This window comes from Lissotriton helveticus, chromosome 7, assembly GCF_964261635.1.
Source record: "Lissotriton helveticus chromosome 7, aLisHel1.1, whole genome shotgun sequence".
NCBI lineage: Eukaryota > Metazoa > Chordata > Amphibia > Caudata > Salamandridae > Lissotriton > Lissotriton helveticus.
The window spans coordinates 160,117,943-160,137,477 of record NC_136068.1 but is presented as its reverse complement, the minus strand read 5'-3'; the positions used below and the strand labels follow the sequence as shown (position 1 = coordinate 160,137,477).

The 19,535-nt window shown below is 43.0% G+C and overlaps 1 protein-coding gene across 1 annotated transcript in view; it reads left to right on the top strand.

Annotated features, from left to right (window-relative positions):
• Positions 1 to 19,535, top strand: part of SLC9A8 (solute carrier family 9 member A8) — a 409,071-nt gene that overhangs the window by 217,740 nt on the left and 171,796 nt on the right. Inside the window, exons 7-8 of the mRNA XM_078651847.1 lie at positions 5,891 to 5,925; positions 7,746 to 7,889. Coding sequence (XP_078507973.1) covers positions 5,891 to 5,925; positions 7,746 to 7,889 — 179 coding nt within the window. The remainder of the gene's footprint in view (positions 1 to 5,890; positions 5,926 to 7,745; positions 7,890 to 19,535) is intronic.

The following is a 19,535-nucleotide window of genomic DNA, read 5'->3' as shown; positions in this document are numbered from 1 at the left end:
TTCACTCTAAGCATTTTGCATAATTGTTAATGTGTCCCTTGACTCGTCCAAATAGCTTGGTGCCCCTTTCTGGGCCAACCATATAGATATTGTTTTCCAAGCACCTTCCATTTTTGTGTCTGGTCTATATGATAACATAAAAAGACCTTTCAGGAGTCAACTGAGAGACATCTCAGCTCATGTTGGTTGTCTTGAGTGCAGCATTTGATTGGGCAGAGGTATGTGCTTCCACTGAAAACAAGTGTTTTGATTGCACTTCTTGTCTTGTGAGAACGTTTATGCTCAGTAAAGCATGGCTATGTTTGTTACGGTGGCAAGCCAGTGGTCAAGGCAATAGGCTTGATGTGTTATTTAAGAAAGGCTACAATAAAGGCAGTCGGCCCGTTTTGATTCGTATACTACGTCTGATGCAGCAAGAGAATTAACCCATTGTATCCATCACGGATGTAAAGCTTTAGCATTCGGAATGCTGGCTTTTGTTACTGCCTCTAGGGCAGGTACCAGTGTAACGATTATTATACGTTTACCTTGTGCGAGGGCTCTTTCATTTGCTACAGCAGTTTGCACCGCAGTCAGAATTTTCATTTCAGCTTGTGTGTACAAATGTGATTTATAAGCTATTGGTGCCGTTTCTGCCTCATTAGAGGTCAGGTACTTAAAATCCGCATCTTCCTGGGATGACTCGGATTACAAGGTTGCGTTCGTTTGCGCGTGTTTGCAGTTTTGCTTTAGTTAACATGTCTGTTTGTATTGATCGTAAAATTTCTGTGTGTTTCTGTGTCCAATTAATTGGTTTGAAATCAGGTTTTAATAATTCGTAGAGAGGTTTAACCCTCTCTGCGTAGTTTAGAATATAAGTTCTTCCGAAATTCAGGAAACCTAGAATTGATTGTAAGTTCTTCAGCGTTTTTGGAGCTTGGAGTACTGCACACTTCTCTAAGAAGTTGTCTGCTAGGCTTTTGGCTTCACTTGATAACTCATATCCTAAAAATAGGACAGTGAGGTGGGTAATTCGTGATTTTTTAAAGTTGAATTTGTACCCTTCAGATGCGACCCCAAGTATAATGGTGTTCACTCTTTTTAAGTGTGTCTCCAGGTCATCGTCTGTAAGATAGATGTCATCGACATAAGATAATGCCTCATCATCATACATTTGTAGTAACTCTGTTACCCTGGCTGAAAATAATCCTGGGCTGGTCTTGAATCCCTGGGGGATACGACAAAATTGCACTTGAGCCCCCATACTGGAGAAAGCGGTCAAATACCTGCTTTCTGGTGCAATGTTTTGACAGAAGAAACCATTTGAAATATCTAATGTTGTTTTATATTTTTTGCGCTCGATGTTATTCATTAGTGCTGCACTGTGTGAATTTTGTACTGAAAATGTTTTGCAACAAGAGTTTAGGTGTCTGTAGTCCAAAATGAATCGTCTGGTTTGGAGGCAGGAAACAAAGGATTGTTCATTTGTGAGGGGCATGTTTCAATCACCCTCTGGTATTCAAGTTGATCTAAGATCTCCCTGACTTGTTTTTTAGCTTCTTGCTTAACAGGATACTGCCTCTGTGCAGTAGGTTGATTTTTTAACTGAATTTTATGGTGAGGAAAGTCCTCATCCCATCCTACATGATTTTTATATAATGCAGGGGCCTGGGCCACTGCCCATTTTCTAGCATATGTGTATTTTTTATGAATTGGAATGTGATTTGAGAAGGCAGGCATAATCATTTCTTCGCCATGTGGGCACTCTCTGACAAACTCTAGTGGCCAGTCTTTCTCTGCTAGAAGGATATCATAGCCTTTAGATAGATTCTCCCAAAAGAGACCTCTTATTTTCCTAGTTTTGTCCCCTTCTATACGTAATGTTATTTCATATAATTTATGGGGTACACTAACTCTGGTGTCTGCAGTTTCCACCTGAATGTATTCATTCGTGCTCACTGTCTCCAGAAGATTCATCAGGATCTTGCGAGCTATGGTCACTTCTGCTGCACTGTCTAGCATTGTCTGGGCCCACTCTCCGTTCTTGAGTTGTGTCCTCAGAATCCTCGGCATGTTTTATTTTAATACTAGCTACCTTCTTTTTGGGAAATTGTAATTTTTTACTTTGATGAGCAGGTTCCTTGTCTTTGGACTTGACGCGCTCTTCTTTATGTTCTGACCGTCCTCTTCTTTCCGATTTCTGTGAGGAAGTCTGAAAAGATCGAGAGAGACGTGTATCATTATCTTGATATCTGTCATGTTTTCTTAAATTGTCCCTATTTCTAAGGTTGTATCTTTTTTCAGAGGGCTCCCGTTGTGGAGTCCTGCCCCCCCCATTCTGGAGATCTATCTCTCCGTTGGGGGGACCTTCCTCTGGATTGAAACTGTTTGTCTCTGGGAGTAATTTGTTGATTACCCTCCCACTTCTTTTTTGCAGTATTGAGATTATTCTTAATAAAGGTTTTTTCAGGATTTTCAGTTAGTTCTGGTTTTAGTGGTTTCCCAACCAAACTATCTCTACCTAATTCTTCATAGCACTTTTCAATTATTCTGGCAAGTTCAAAAGGTTGGTCTGTTATTTCTGTTTCTTTTCATTTTTGGCGGATCGCCACAGATGCTGCTTCTCCTTTTATGTTGGCTAATAGCCGGGACTTGCTTAAAGTCTTTCAGTAATTTCATACCTAGATTTAAAGCAGGCTCCGAACCGTATCCATTTTGAATCTGTCTTAGTACGTCTGGTATAACCGCCATAGACGGAACACCATGTGTTTTTGTGTATATTGAAGCAAAGACTGTTCCCCAAGTGTCACAGTCCTCCACATGTGGTGTGATCCCCATTGGTAGACAGATTGTCAGAATTCTGTGTTTTTCATGAGGTGTACTATCAGGAAATACTGCCTCTATTTGAGTAATTTTCTGAGCTAACCAGAACGGAATTTGTTCCCGTTTTGCAGGTAATTTGCCAATGACTGATTGTATAGTCTGTGGTGTAATTTTATTTGTGTTCCCCTGGTGAGGGGTGTGCTGTGGAATTTTTATTGTTGGTTGGACTGTTAAAGTCCGCATGACATATTGGACCAATTGTGTATTTATTTTAATTAATTGTTTTAGCTGAACTAAAAGTTCTCTGTCTGACATTTCTTCAATGTCAGGATGTGGTGTATAGCTGGCTAGAACCGGCCATGTCGCTCCTGGTCTACCTAGTGGACCGAGCCTGGTAATGTGATTTTGATGTTTTAGGGCGCCATTAAACCAGAGCTGATGCTCCTGGTAAGTTAGTGGAATTTCAACGTCCTCGAAAGGTACATATTCCGTTGGAGGTTCCTCTGCTTTGTAGTAGTGGAACTCGTGTGTCACAGCATTTGCTGCTGGAAAAGTTATCCATGAATAGAATACCTCTGTCTGCCGATCTTCATGTGCCTCTCCCACAAATATGACAGTACCACCTCTTGATGATACTCCATTATTTATAAGTTTGTAAGTTACACTTCTTCTTATATTTATCGGGATGATTATTGCATCCGGGTCATTTTGCTGGAGACTTGTGTCCTCTGCTAAAAGTTGAGTTGCCAAAGCATCTCTTCCGTCTTCACTTCCCATCATTTTACTGACTGAAAGTTTGCAGAACAAGTTTCAAGGAAACAAAGATTAGGTGCACAATATTTTGGAACACTGTATCCTTCAACGTTGACTAAACCAAAAACTAATACATAGGATTCTCCTCCTACTAAGCTTTGGCAGATATTAACCTTTCACCCACTCCAGACGTCTATTGGAGTTTTTACGGGAAAAAGGGGTCTGTGTGAAAAGCATGACTGAGTTATTCTAGTATCTAGCGTTAAATTATCGCCTTACCAAACGTTGGGCGCCATGTAGTGTAGTTCCTATATTCCCAGTAGGCTCTGCGCATTGGAATAAAATAAACGATACTTTAGACGTAGGACTTAGGTTGACTAGGTCTCTATTGAATATGTTAGACTTAATTATGAATGCCAGCTAGCTCAGAGGTCACTAGAAACTTTCTCGAATTCACAAGAAGGGATTAGTTTCTGACAACCGCATAAACATGACAACTTTGCTCCCCCAAGAATAAGGAGTATATCTCCAGTCGCGGAAACAATAGATAGCTATTTTACTCAGTCAATCGTGCATGCTTAGTTTCACCAGAAGTGCAGAGAAACAGAGAGACGGGCGTTTTCAATAAAAGAGGTTATTTATTGAACAGTCTTCTTTCTCATGCAAAAGAAGTGAATTGCTAAAATCGCAATACTTGTCATAAAGTAAAGTGCGTACAGTAAAAGGAGTATTATTAAATAATACTGTAAAAGCATAGTATGGTTTCTAAGTCATACAGTGTTTAAAATGGATAAAATACATACAATGATAAAAGATGACTAAACATACTCAACTGGTGCTTCAAAGATACGGCTACCCCGGTGTACCTAACCTAAGCCTAGTACATGGGAAGGAGTAAGTGAGATGTTGTTTGAGTTAAGATAGTTTCTGCCAAGAATCTAAATCAAGAATTCTCTAAGGTCTAATCAGCTCCGTACCTTGGTTATAGAATGAAGGAGGTCTTGTATCTCTCTCTCAGGACTCGATCTCCCAGCAACCCGCAAGGGTGACAGGGAAACACTGGAGCTGGATTTCTCGGCAGGAGAAAAGACAGCGTCTCTCTCAGTGCGTCATCGGGAGGGTCGGATTCCTTCGGCACTCGCTACAGGAGGGCGTCGGGCAAGTAGATAGCCGATCTGCTCCAAACGACCGTGTGTTTTGGTAGGGCAGGTGCTGGTATAGTTATACCTGGAAGGTGCCGAGTGTGACGTAAGGTTGGACATAAGACGTCACTAAGAACTCGGAGTTCTTTCAGGACTCCAGGAGTTCTAGGACAAATCAATACAGAAGCAGGGGGAATTTCCGGGCTGCTGGAGGCTTGGTTTATCTAAGAACGCGTTGTGCTTTCTAGGAGTCTATGGGAGTAGCCTTGCCGTATTTGGACTGCATTGGCTATGTCTTAATATGGGTATGATTCTTATGCCTATACAAGGATATGATTTGATATAACCACATAAGGGCATACATCGGGAATATTAACTAGGGTCCTAGATTCGTCTACAACAAAGGGAGCTCAATGGCACAGGATGGAACTGGCACCAGTGCTAATAACTTCTCGCTAGCTCTGACAGACAATAGTGACAAGCAACAAACAGCTCATAATTGATGTTATTATGCAAGACGTCTAAGGGGTTCTAGCCCGCAGAGCTGGGAAGCAGACAAAGCAGGCACAGAAAGGGGAAGGGAGGGCGAGCACAGACCGAAGCAAGGGGATCCAGAGCGAAAGAAGGAGAGGGGTGATCTGATCCAGTCAGTGCTCAACGGGGAGTAATGAGTAACCTAGCTCACTGCATGGATCTTAAACAAATAGTCAAGTCTGATTTAATTTATTTACCTGTGCAGTGAAAATTTTGAACAACAGCAAGCTAATTTAAATCTGTGTAATTGGCGAGCGCAAAATACCCATTCACTAGACAAATAAAACACTGAGCACACATTATATAAAAAATGGTTAAATAGTGCATCAATCACGGCGTGAGCAGATGGCAGGCGGAGGGACACTAATCAAAGCTAATTAATCCGTACTTGGCCTGTGCACCACGGAAGTCACACGTGGCTGCCCAATGAGAAGGCAGCAAAAAAGAGCAACAATGATTCCAACAAATGGTAAATTATGGGCAGGTTCCAACCCCATTATTAGACACAAGAGTCTTGCAAGCGAGAACGCATGCTCTCACAAACTTGAACTAAAAAGTTCTAAAGCCCCTGCATAAAGCAGTGAACATTTTAAAAATATGTGTTTATGTACTTGGTGTTGTTTGCCTTATCTCTAGGATATGTTTTTTTTTAATTCTAGGCTGATGTCATTTACAAACTCAGCATGACAGAAAGGTAAGCAGTTATAATAAACAAAAATATTACAAAGTATGGAAACTTATATTGATGTGTTTATTTGCTGATAATATTTTGTGATAGCAAGAATCTTTTTTTTAATTATTTGAATACAGCACAATGTGATATTTGTATCATAATTCTGCAGGACATGCCTCCTCTAAAGTTGCATACCCATCTGCCTTAATCTCTTTATTGTATTTCTGCAAATTGCTCACACCTCTTTTTATAGATCACAACATCTCCTTCTTTGAAACCATAATCCAGCAATCTGAAAGTACCTATTCACGAGAACCTTATCTCTTCATCTCACTAAACTTTCCTGGAGCTCACATAGTCCCCACTAATGATCATACCTAACTCCTATTAATTTAGTCTACCACACGGACTATGAAGCAAATGCATGAATGGTTTCCTTAATCACAAGACTAATCACAGGAACAAACAATAACCCTTTGATTAACCACTAGCCTTGGGCTCCAGAGCAGTGTACTACTCACCGTAAAGTGTAGGGTAGTAAGAGCTATATAAATGCCATTACAATGCACTATACTTTGTGGAACTAAGCAGCTGCAACCCAGAGGTTTAGGTTAACAGTGAAGTTAAATGGAGATTAAGAATTGAATGTTTTTGAAAATATGTGCTGGATAGTATACATATTAAAGAAGGCTAATTACCGTATGGATAAAAAAGACAAAAATGAGCCTCAATGGTCTTCTTGAATATACTGCTGTGATTGGACAATTTTCTGTTTTGCTAGCCTCAACGTAGTCTAAATATTGCATAAATCATTCTTAATGTTTGACAGTGCATTGGGATGGCAATGCTCTGGCAGCCAAAAAATGACTTTAGACAATCCAGCCAACGTGTTTCATTCCCATATAGGGAACTTCCTCTGGGCAAACAAAGTATCATATGTAAATGTAGTGTATCTGCAAAAGTTGAAAGAGCTTGTTGTCTAAAAACGGTCGCCGTTCACAAAGAACGATATACTCCTATTTGATCCTGTTTAGGATAGAAGGGAATTTCCAATCCGCAACTCAAGAAAAGAACGGGATCCAAACCTAATAAGTTGAACACCCACAGAAGTCAATGGTCTGGAGGTAACTGTAGTAATCACCCAGGCCACTCCATGGTTGGAAGACGTATCGAGTTGCTATGGCGAAGGTGAGACCCAAGTGAGAGATCGGAGGGTGGCTGTAGTGATAACCCAGGCAGCTCCAGGGTTGGAAGACATATTGGGTCGATATGGCGACGATGAGGCACAGCTCAAATTGGAAAATATCTCTTACAGTTTCATCTAGTCATCATTGCGTTATCCCAATATGGTGAATTTTATTCAGACCAAGTGTATTTCATCGTAGCGCAAAAGTATGATAACCAAGTACGCAGAATTCCTGTCAAGCATTCCGTCCGGAAATGTTCTGTCTGTCTTCCTCCTATCCCCGGAGAGACAGACAGACAGACAGATGGAACATTTCCGGATGGAAAGCTTGACAGGAACTTCGCTGCATTTTCTGCCAAAAGAGCTTCCACCAAATAATAAATGGGAAGGATAAAAACGTATCCAGTTATAAGATTTCACTTTTGTATATTTTACAGTGATTTTTCCAGAAAAAAACATTGTTCCCTCTTAAATACACATACTTGTGTCTTAATATAAATATGCTACATATTTTCAGATTTTGCAAACTTTGATCTTATTTTCTTAAACCTGTACCAGGAATAATATTGAATCATGTATGATGTTTGTGACACATGAAGAAGTCACCCATATTAATGCTGCACATGATAAGCATGTTTTTCATCCTTTTCTTTAGCTTTGCATTTGGATCATTAATCTCAGCTGTGGATCCAGTTGCAACTATTGCCATTTTTAATGCCCTAAATGTTGACCCTGTACTGAACATGTTGGTGTTTGGAGAAAGTATTTTAAATGATGCCGTCTCAATTGTCCTAACAAAGTAAGTTGTGTTTGTTTTCTTAAGAATCTATATTAAAATTGGTAGCAGTAATGAATTTGTCATGAAAATGAAAGGACAATTTTATTTTGTTAATTCCGTTGATTGCTTTTTCATTTTTACAAATATTGAAATATTTAAAACTCCTTTATTTTTATTAGGTAGTTGAATTTTGTCAGTCAGTAAATAAGTGCAAATGAATATTTTCTAAAAATAGAAACCACCAAGATATTTAGATTTTCATTGAGGCATTTTGTGCATTTCAATATAGATCTGAGTGTTTTTTTTCCTGGCAGCTCTTTTTCAAAGTTGTGCAGCTTGACTGATATTCTCAGTGCTTCAATGGTTTACGTGTGTTTGTTAATCGGAAACTCTTTCCATTTGAAGTTTTATGTCATTGAGAATACTAAAATCATGTTCTCGTCCTTCTATGATCTAGTCACCTACCAAGGAGTATGGGGGGAGCCCATTCTTTTTAGGTCGATCTTCAAGTAATGTTGTATATAGTATGTGGGCTTCAGGTCCATCCAGTGCTTTTCATTTGTTTGTTTGTGTTCTTTAAAAAAATCTTGCTTCCAAGTGGGTGATCTTTCCTATTTGTCCCTCCTTTTTGTGGGTTGTTCACCCCCATGGAGCAGCACCACATTACTTGAAGCCTTCCACTTGTCCCTTTATAGCAACTGTAAAAGGGTCTACTTTTTCCTTTGTCTTAGAGCATTCACAAGAGTGCTAGATGTTTTCATTGTCTCCGAGCTCCCACTTCCGTTTCTGTAAACAGAGCTGTAATTATTGTTATCTCCTCACATTTGCTGTGTGTGAATTCAAATCTGTTTCCTCGAGGGTGCTTGTTTACTTTTCTTTCTGTGACTTCAAAGTGAGAGAACTATAATTAACAGATCAGTAATGGCTGCGCTCTCTCCTCTGGCTGCTAGTAATGCCTGATGGCTGTCCTCGCCCCTTTACCTCCCACCTCGAGGACTGTGGGAAAGCCACGGCTGCACCTAGGTGTCTGCTGCTGAATCAGTCTGAGCGGAGGCAATGAAGCACTGGAGATACACAGGGCGTGCGCTGCTTTTATTTTATTTCACTTTTCAGACTTATTTTTATGGGTTTAAAGGAATGGAAGTGGACAACTGCTGGACCCACATAAAGACTAAGCGGGAGACAAGCGTAGTGGGAGGCAAGAGGGAGATTGAACTATTATGGCTGTGACAGGCAGGCATGGAGTGAGAGCAAAGGTTTAAAGCGATTCTGTTGAAGTACAGAGCACTTGCAACCAATGAGAACTTCGACCATCCCCGTTGTGCGGTATCTGGAGCCTCTTACTGACATCATGCAGTGAAGCTTGTGTTCTAGCGTGTTTTTGAGTGGTCTTATTGGCCTAGAATGCATAGATCACACTGACTTGCTTTGGGGCTCTAAATCATTCAATGCACGCCTGTTATGTAAAAAGAAAAGAACACAGCAGTTGTGTAATGATGTTCTACACACCCAAATTAATGTTTTATTTCCCCTTCTGCTTAGCACCATCATTAACATACCTTGGCGAAGTGTGAATTACAGCATATTTGCACTTAGGGTGAGATTTCACCTTAGGCACTTTCAGGCAGAGTGACCTGCCCAGAAGGCCACCTGGAATTAAGTACTGAAAATCACATAACTGATTTTTTAAGACTTAGTTAGAGAGCCGCCAGCCCCCATTTGTGACAGGGGTAGCACCAGTGCAGAGAAGCCATTGCTTCTCTTTGTTAAATCACAGGAGGTCATTCACTATCGTGCCGTGCAGCATTTTGTTAGCTGACCCCTTGAAGAATCTATCAAAGTAGAGTGATTTTTGTACTTTGCAGTGAGTAGTGGGCCCTAAGATCCCTGTTTCTCAGGTTTCAATGGAAACGAGTCATGTCCTGTCAGAAGTAACTGGGTCGTCCTGAGTGTGCACATACCTAATTTTGTGTGTGTTTGAGCATGTGCATGCCTAAGATCTGGCCCTGGCATATTGATGGTAATTTTGGGGATGACAAAGGCATCAATGGAAAGATGGTGTACAGCTCTGGTAAATTGCTAGCCCAGGCAGATTGCTGTAATTTTATGCATAAGTCACCTTCCATGACACAGTGGAGACTACCCTTGGTATTGCTAGCTTTGACGTATGATGGCAATTTATGGTATATGGTGGTCGTCTTGTGGTATAGCAGTATTCACTGTTAGTATTGCTGCCCATGGAATGATGGGGTTAATGCTTGGCATAAGTTGGACTTCCATGTCCTTAGTTTACAATGGTTCTGATTTAATGATGGACATTCTCTGCGTTTCCACCCCCAGACCTCTCCACTGCCGAATGTTTGTGCTGGAGCCCTGACAAAAGCCCTCCACACATGGGAAGTGAGGCTTGCCACTAACTGCTGGAGGTGTCCTCCATTCTGTCACAGTCACCATGCCTGATCTACCAAGAAAAAATAACTTAGGCACTGCATTGGCGTGCTCTGCAGGTTTCTAACTTTGTTTCTTCTCTCTCTCCAAGTTCCACACTGGCTTTCATAATATGGTTGGTCTGGAGGACGTGAGCAGGGTAAGCAGGGCATGGGCTCGTGTAACAGAAGTTTATTTTAACCTATATTTTGCTAGGGTGCAGAAATCTTTGTCCTTTGTGCTCAGGGGTGCTGCCAGTCAGAGATGCTGACTTTGTTAATGCCGGTAAATATACTGAACCGGCAAACCAGCTGGTGCTGGTCTATGGAATCCTACCTTGAGGAGCAGCTCTTAAATGTCCCTATGTTACAGTCTCACTTGACCTCGTGCTTCTAAACCCTAGAGATTATCAAAAGCTGCTTAAGGAGGTGGCAAAAATGACAGGACAGCTGCAGAGCTCTCTTTGTGCATGGAGACATTATGACACGTACAACTCAGGCTGCCAGTAAAATGCACAGCCCCAGGCAATGTACCATCTGAGTTCTAGGGAGGTGATCTTGTGCTAGTTCTGCAATAAGCTCACAAACAAATGTACCTATTTACAAGGCTGGTGATCAGAATGGCCCCTAGTTTTGTATAGATCCCCTTTTTGAACCATTCTGATTATAATCTGCTCGCCATTTGCTTTCATAATGGAAGTATATCATATTTTTTACAGTTCTTTTGTTTGGATCAGTGGTTCTAAGTCCATTCATTGATCATGTGAGGTTACCTTCTACACTATTTTGGATTGTTAGATGTTTCTGAGATTGTTAATGTCTGACATTAGTAATGACTTTTTTTAACCATTGCTCCCTCTTTTATCAAACATAGGAACTTGTTTTGCTTGTTCGTGTATTCCGTTTTTGTGTTGAGAATAATTTTCCCCTTATCCCTATTAACCTGGGTTCTCCTTCATCGAGGATACCACAATAAATGTCTACGGCCATTAAATGGTTCAGGCTACTTAACTGTGCCTTGGATTATTTGGGGGACTCAAGATAACCTCAGGGGTTTCACGGTATGTTGAGACAGAAAGCACAATGTGAACTTTAGGTTTCAACAAGATTTGGCCTGGACAGTGTAAGAAAACTGGAAATTGTCTCAACCTCTTGAATGTTTTTTGTGTCTGTGATTCCATAATTGGTGTGTAGGCCACTCTGGAGATTGTTCCCCTTTTCAGACATTACATAGTTCCATTGAAGTGATGCTTTCTTTCCTCCCTAGAGCAGTGCATAAGGGAAGATAGAGTGTGGTTTGCTGTGTCAGTTCAACCTGGCTTTCAGTCCTAATGCCACTACACCACATCTGCTTTGGGGGATGGTGCAGAGGGTGAGGCCCAAACTGGGGAAGGCCCCTGTCTTTAAAACTAAAGTGAAGATGTTTACTGTAAAATACCCTATTTGGCTCCATTCTATTTTTTCTCAAGGGCACAATACCTTCTCCCCTATAAAATTTGTAAGTATTATGCACCGTCATAAATTAATGAATTAATTTATTGCTTAGTTACTTAAAATCATTGCAAAATTATCATCCCAAAACCATACTTCATAATTCAGTATTTAAAATATCAAAAATGAATAAAAAAAGAGAACTTTCGATTGGAAAATATAATATTAAAACGATCAGTGACATTTAACAATTTAGTGCCCTGGTCGAAATATTTGGCTAACTGAATACTACCATATAGCAAGCCCTATGATCAAGGAGATTTCAAGAAAGGTTTATTGTTTAATTAGAGACCCAATTGACCTATGCTGTGGTGACATTTGTTATTGGGATGCCAGACCCTCACCCACTGAGGTGGCTGGTCTCATAATAAGGTCTGCGCCTCACCCAGCCAAGATATCCAGTTCTAGCTGGATGGACTGCAAGGTGGGGAGCTTTTATGAGGAACACTTGTCAAATTATTAACAAAAGATGTATGATTCTGTTGAGTAGTACTATATGTTAGAGTGCTACTTGTAAACTGTTAAAATTGCTGTAGGTAAAAAAAAGGTGTTTTATTGGGGTTTCCCAGAGTAAGATAAAAAAAGATGCAGATACTTATTGGGAATGTCATTTGTTCCACTCATCATTTCATTAGCTTGTTTCAACCAACCACTTCAAGCCGCATATGGTATGTGGCTTTCGTCAGGACCATGGATCCCTGAAGTCATCAACTCCTACACTGCTATTTCTTTCCCTAATTCCTGTATGGAAGTAGGGATATATTTGAACCAATGGGTTTACAGAAAACAATATTGGTTTTGCTAAATATACTTTTCAGACAGAAATTGCGTGGAAAGATAGACGTCGTTTTTGGCTAACAATAGCACAGTTGGGTAAACTTGTTTGTCTCCAATCTAAAATCGCTCAGGGGGCTGCCCAGATCATTACGGTGATGACTGTGAGTGTCCGTATGAATCAATGTACATCCGAAATGCAGGTCCACACAGCAAACATTTGCAATGGGATCACACTATAGTCGCCCAATACTATAATATAGCAATATGTGTGTGGCTTACCCTAAGCTATGTGAGGGCTCCAGGGAGTGCACTTTTGAGGTAATCCTCTACGTCAAACCTTGGGAAAACCAATACAAGAATATTGTGCTGACTACATGCCTTGGTGTGGTCAAGAAATAGAAAACCTTGCTTACCTTATCAAGAGGGGTTACCCAGGTTGTGCATTTACACTGGTAGCTTTCCTATTTCTGAATGTTGGCTAGAAACCCCCCAAAGGCATTTGTTATGACACTGTCTCTTTGGATTCAACTGTCACTATATCAGACACTTAAGCATGCAGGACACTCTCGATAATGCAGAAGTGTCGGCATCTTTATGTGTAGCTTACTCAGAACTTAGGCTGACTTAAAGGCTGCCAGCTGAATATTATGGTTTGCAGGGCCACTAAAGGTTTTGAAAAGTCATGTATCGTTGATTGACCTCCCAAAATAGTAAGATTATACTTTTTATTTAATGAAGACAAAATTACTAAATATTTATCATTTCTAAAAACATGTTAATATGGATTCAGACTGTCCCTAAGTCATTGGTATTTTTACATTGCGTTAAATCAATGATTTTATGCAAGAGCTACATTTCCAATACTATGTTGTACTAGTCAATATTTATTTGTAAAACCATATGGCCACTTAAAAACTATGGAAGAAATGTCAGTCAATGATTTAAATCAATAAGGATGTACATTTGTCACCGCGGTTCTTACTAATTGAGATAGCAGTATCTTATATTGTTATTTCCTTGTGGACAGTTTGTCATCAGCATCAGGGCCTAATTGAGACCAGGCCATATCTACATTTATGCCACTAACATGTGTTCTGAATTTATACATCCATCTTATTTTCATAGAAGCTGTATTTTAGCTGTCCTCTGATCCGTATTGTCAGTCAGCTTCTCTAGTATCGCATATTTTATATGATTTTCATTGCGTTGTGTTTCTAGAAAAATGGCAGGTCATTTGATTGGTGGTTTGATGTTGAATGTTGCTTCTTGTTCACCAATTCTTACTCTAACCTTCCTTGTGGTCAGTCCTGTTTACTGAAGACTATGGCAGGTGATCATATAAATGGCATATATAAATGGCTTTCTCCAAATTGCAATTCGCATGCTTGCTGTGGTCCCACAGAAACCTCAAACTCAAGTCAATGTCTTTTGTTGGGCAGACACTGCATCTGTTGTCAGGATAATAGGAAACCACATGAGCTAAACACCAGATTGTATGTTGTGTTAAGTTCTGTAGTAGGGGATCTCTGTGTATACTCATAATCTGTGAATAGTCCCGCCCATGTGCGTGGACCCCGGAGCAATCAAAATAGTCTGTTAAGTTGTCCTTTTCTGCAGTCCTACATAGACACTTAAGAGAAAATCAAAGACAAATAATGCAGCCTGACATTAACAAGGCTACATTGGCCAGCACTTCATCCTGAAGTGAAAAAGGATAGTCAAATAATATTGAAATTTACACATTTTGCAGAGTTTCACACATAGAGAAACTCCCCTTCACAAAAATCCTTTGTCATGAAAGAGAGGAAGGGTTGGACAGACAAGCCCCATAAGGTGCCATTATGTGTCTGGAAAAAGGATACCGTGCCTTTAAGGAACCCTGTAGAGACCCTCGGTATCCCATGATGCACAGCCAAAGGCAAGTTACTTTCAGTTCTTCTTTCCGGCTCCTGCTAGCAGGACCCTGGAGCATTGAGCTCTACCTTTATTGGTATAACTTCAATTTTTGGAGCTTTTTTGACAGTTTCAGTGTTTCACTCGACGTCTGGTCCTTTATCTTCCATTTGCTGTCTTTTTTGAGCAACTAAGCCACCTCTTTTTGTCAAAATGCCAGCTTTAGAGGTGGAGAGTGATTCGTTCCGCGGACTCAGAATACTCCAGGACCTATTCACCATCTAGGTCTCCGGAAATGGCCCAGCCTGTGGTCCCTCGTCTGTCGCCTCCATGGCCTCGGATGCCAACGCCTCCGCCTCCTCCGCCCCAGCCTCTGGCTCCGCCTAAGCCACCACCACCGCCTCAGCCTCAACCACATGTGCCGGTGATTCCGCCTCTGCCCAGAAGGCCGAGATCTCGCTCCCGGATGGGGCATCACTTTTCGTAGCAGGCGCAGATCTTCTACCAGGTCTCAACATCGTCACCGCCGTGAGAGATCACGGTCCAGGTACACTAGGGACACGATTCCTCTAGTGGTGGAAGATATTCGCCGACCTTGTCAGACTCTCCTCCTACGAGGGTGTCACCAGTCGATGACATTGCCACCTTTCAAGATGTGCTGTTAAGGGGAGCGGCTAAACTAGGGATCGCGCTGGCTGCGCCTACCCCTTCCACTTTTGTCATCTTCGAGACACTGCAACGGAAGCAACTCTCTCGTCCCTTGCTTCCTCTAGTGCCCAGTTTGGAGGAACCAGCTATGGAACTGTTCCTGACGCCTGCCTCTGTGAAGTCAGCTCCATCACGACTTCAGAAGAAATACAGGCCCCCGGACTCGGATCCCGCATTCCTCCGAACTGATCCTTCTCCGGATTCGGTTATAGTGTTGGTGGCTAAGAAACAACACTCTATGGCTCTGTCGTCCACGGTACCACCAGACAAAGAAAGCCGCAGACTGGACTCGGCGGGGAGGAAGGTCTGCAGTACAGCAGCCACTTCCATGAAGGCAGCAAGCTCGACTGCCCTATGACCGCTCCTGTACCCGGACGACTGGCTGATCAAGGCACCCATGTTCCAGGAAGCGCAGCTACATTTTAATAGGACGGCCGTTCTGTTGAACCAACTGGGTCTGCACATCAACATGTCCATGTCTGTCCCGACTCCTGTTCAGTGTCTGCAATATTGGGAGCCTCCTTCGATACTCTCAAGCCAAGCGTGTGTCCTTCGGAGGAGCGACGCTTATTGATCCTTCGGAAGGCTCAGACTTTCATGTCCGTTCCATCACCGACGGTGAGGACGGTGTCCTCTCTCCTGGGGTCGATGCCTCTTGTATCTTTCTCACCTCACATGCACACCTCCACATGAGGCCGCTACAGGAATGTCTGGAGGATCAATGGGACCAGAAACGAGGGAGCTGGGAGGACAGGATCCAACTATCTCAACACGCTCTACAATCCCTGAAGTGGTGGTGTTCAACAGGGAATCTCCTCATGGGGGTTCCGTTCCACAAGGACATACCCACCCAGACCATGTAATAGATGCGCCTCTCCAGGGCTAGGGTGCGCATTCGGACCACCTTCAGATCCAAGGCACGTGGTCTCAGACAGAATACATGTATCTCATCAATTTCTGGAACTCAGAGCTGTTCATCTGGCGCTGAAAGCTTTTCACCCATCCTTCCGGGCCAGCTTGCTTGTGCAGATGGACAACACAACAACAATGTATTACCTCAACAAGGAGGGGGGCTCGACATCCTGCACACTGTCTCAGGAAGCGCAAGCGATCTGGCACTGGCTGTTGGGTAGGGGACTGACGGTAACGGCTACCCATCTGCCAGGTGTGCAGAATGCTCAGGCAGACACGCTAAGCAGGCTCGTTCAAGAAAATCACGAGTGGGTCTTAAACAACGAGGTGTTAAGAAACATCTTCGCAAGATGGGGCACTCCAGAATTCGATCTGTTCGCCACCGCCGACAACAGCAAATGACGAGACTTCGCCTCCAAGTTTTACCAACCGGGGACTCTGGGGAATGCACTGTGGATCAACTGGTCTAACAGCTTTCTATACGCTTTTCCGCTCATTCCCCTGATCCCAGCAGTGCTGATCAAGCTGTCCCAATCCAGGGCCCGGATGATCCTCATTGCTCCGGAATGGCCTTGGCAGTGGTGGTTCACCGACCTCCTTCACCGGTCTCTCCTGCCCCATCTTCGGCTTCCATATCGGCCGGACCTTCTCACGAAGTTCGGAGGGCAGATGGTGCATCCCAACCTCTCGTCGTTGAGTTTGGCAGCATGGCCCCTGAGCTAGTGCAGTATGGACATTTAAATCTTCCACAGAACTGCATGGGGATACTAAAAGAGGCAAAGAGACCATCTATGAGGACTTCCTACGCATACAAATGGAAGAGATCTGGCCTTAATTTTCATTCTATTAAGGTTCACCTCCCAGCTTTAACTGCGTATAAGAAATGCCCTTCACAAACTTCCTTTTTCCAAATCCCTGTCATCAAAGATTTTCTGGAAGGTTTGAAGAATGTTTTTCCTCCCATTAGGCGTCCTTCTCCTCCGTGGGAGCTGAATGTGGTGCTGTCTAGATTGATGAAGGAGCCTTTTGAGCCTATTCATAAGGCTTCTTTACAGCATTTATCCTGGAAGGCAGCTTTCCTTGTAGCTATAACATGGGCTCGCAGGGTGCGTGAGATCCAGGCTCTGTGTTGCCAAGAGCCCTATACTGTATTTCATGCATCCAAGGTTGTCATGAGGACTCACCCGAAGTTTCTCCCTAAGGTGATATCTGATTTCCATGTCAATCAGACGATCACTTTGCCAACGTTCTTTCAACATCCTTCCTCTCCGGCGGAGAGGTCCCGTCATTCACTTGATGTGAGACGGGTGTTAAAATTCTACTTAGAGAAGACCAAGGAGAATCATAGATCAGATCAGTTGTTTGTTAATTACGGATCGGTCAGGACTGGTCTTGCCTCCTCCGAACAGTCCATAGCTAGGTGGATTGTGTCCTGTATACAACTGTGTTACCAGAAAGCTACCAAGACTCTAGGGGGTAAGCCTACGGCTCACTCGACCAGAGGCAAAGCGGCTTTGCTGCGTAATGTTCCCATTGCAGACATCTGTAGGGCTGCTACTTGGAAGTCTGTCCATACCTTTGCCAAGCATTACTACGTGGACTCTGATGCCAGGACAGATGCGCAAGTTGGGCAGGCTTCGCTGAGGAATTTATTTGCTCAGTAGTGATTCTATATGTTTTTCCACTACTGGGTTTGGATTGTTTGGGATGGGCTTGCGATTCTATTCACAGATTATGACTATACACAGAGATCCCCTACTACAGAAGGAGTAGTTTCTTACCTGTAACTCGAGTTCTGTAGTAGGAGTATCTCTGTTATAGTCATAAGCGACCCACCCTCCTCCCCGGTGGATGAAACGTTGATATCCTGAATGCTACAGGCCTGGCTTTATACACCTTCAAAAAGAACTGAAAGTAACTTGCCTTTGGCTGTGCATCATGGGATACCGAGGGTCTCTAGAGGGTTCCTTAACCCCTTCGGCGTTCGCGTAACCTGCGCTACGCTGATGACGAGCTGAGCTCGTCATGTAATGTGGTTTTTTTTTAAATCGCAGCGCGCAGCGGGAAAACCGCTAGCGCGCATGCGGTTAAAGGCACGGTATCCCTTTTCCAGACACATAACGGCAGCCTATGGGGCTTGTCTGTCCAACCCTTCCTCTCTATCATTACAAAGGATTTTTGTGAAGTGGAGTTTCTCTATGTGTGAAACTCTGCAAAATGTGTAAATTTCAATATTATTTGGCTATCCTTTTTCACTTCAGGATGAAGTGCTGGCCAATGTAGCTTTGCTAATGTCAGGTTGAAAGATGTATCTTTGATTTTGTTTTAAGTGTCTATGCAGGACTGCAGAAGAGGACAACTTAAGAGACAATTTTGATTGCTCCGGGGTCCACGCACATGGGCAGGACTATTCAAAGATTATGACTATAACAAAGATACCCCTACTACAGAACTAGAGTTACAGGTAAGAAACTACTCCTTCTTGTTCCACGTTTGAACTCAAATAAAGGTTTTTGCAATTGGGCTGTGCTGATGTTTGGAAGTGTCATTGTTTTTTTTATGTTGCTCGCTCTCACAGAGTATGTGGTTGCAAAGGATACTCTCAAAGTTAGACCAATCTCCATTAAGGGCAAACCTATGTTCGAGGCATATGGGCTGCAGATGGTACATTTATGAATAGATCGCCATCTGGTGTTGGGCTCGGATGATTGCACTTTGTTTTTCTTCTGGAGAAGTCTTTGTCGTCATAGGTGACTCCTCCTCTCGGTGTTAGTGCGCATGGGCATCGGCTCCATCCTTAGATTGTTTTTTTCCACCATCGGGTTCGGATGAGGATCGAAGCGCTCCGGACCGACTTCAACAAAGAAGGTTATAACCGGCGCGTATTCCTTTCCAAATCGACGGTATCGTTATCGAACGCGACTTCACTCCATACCGACGCGATTCGAAGGACGACGACTACGAGAAACTCGACGTAGTCCAGCCCGGGGTCCATGGAAAGGACTCCATTCAAAAAATGTCCAACGTGTGGTGCTAAGTTCCCACACAAGGACCTACACGAAGTGTGCAACCTCTGCTTGTCCCCTGAACACGAATCCAGGGACTGTGAGGCCTGTGCAGCGTTCTCGTCAAAGTCGACGATTAGAAACCGTCGAGCCCGAAGACACGAGGTATCGAGAATGCAGTCACAAGCAATCCCGGAGCTGTTCGAGGACCAGCACCCAGAAGAGGAGGAAGAAGAGGCCGACGAGGCGGGGTCAGAAGCGGACGAGTCCGACGTCGAGGAAATCGACGTCCAACAAACCGTGAGTGACGACGTCCCTTTACCGAAAAACAGACCCCGCACGGTGTCGACCCCGCCCTCGAGCCCGGTCAGACAACCGAAAAAAGTTTCCAATGCCCCGCCTTCGAGCCCGGCAACGAAACAGAAACCGAAACACTCGGTCCCCCATCATAGTGG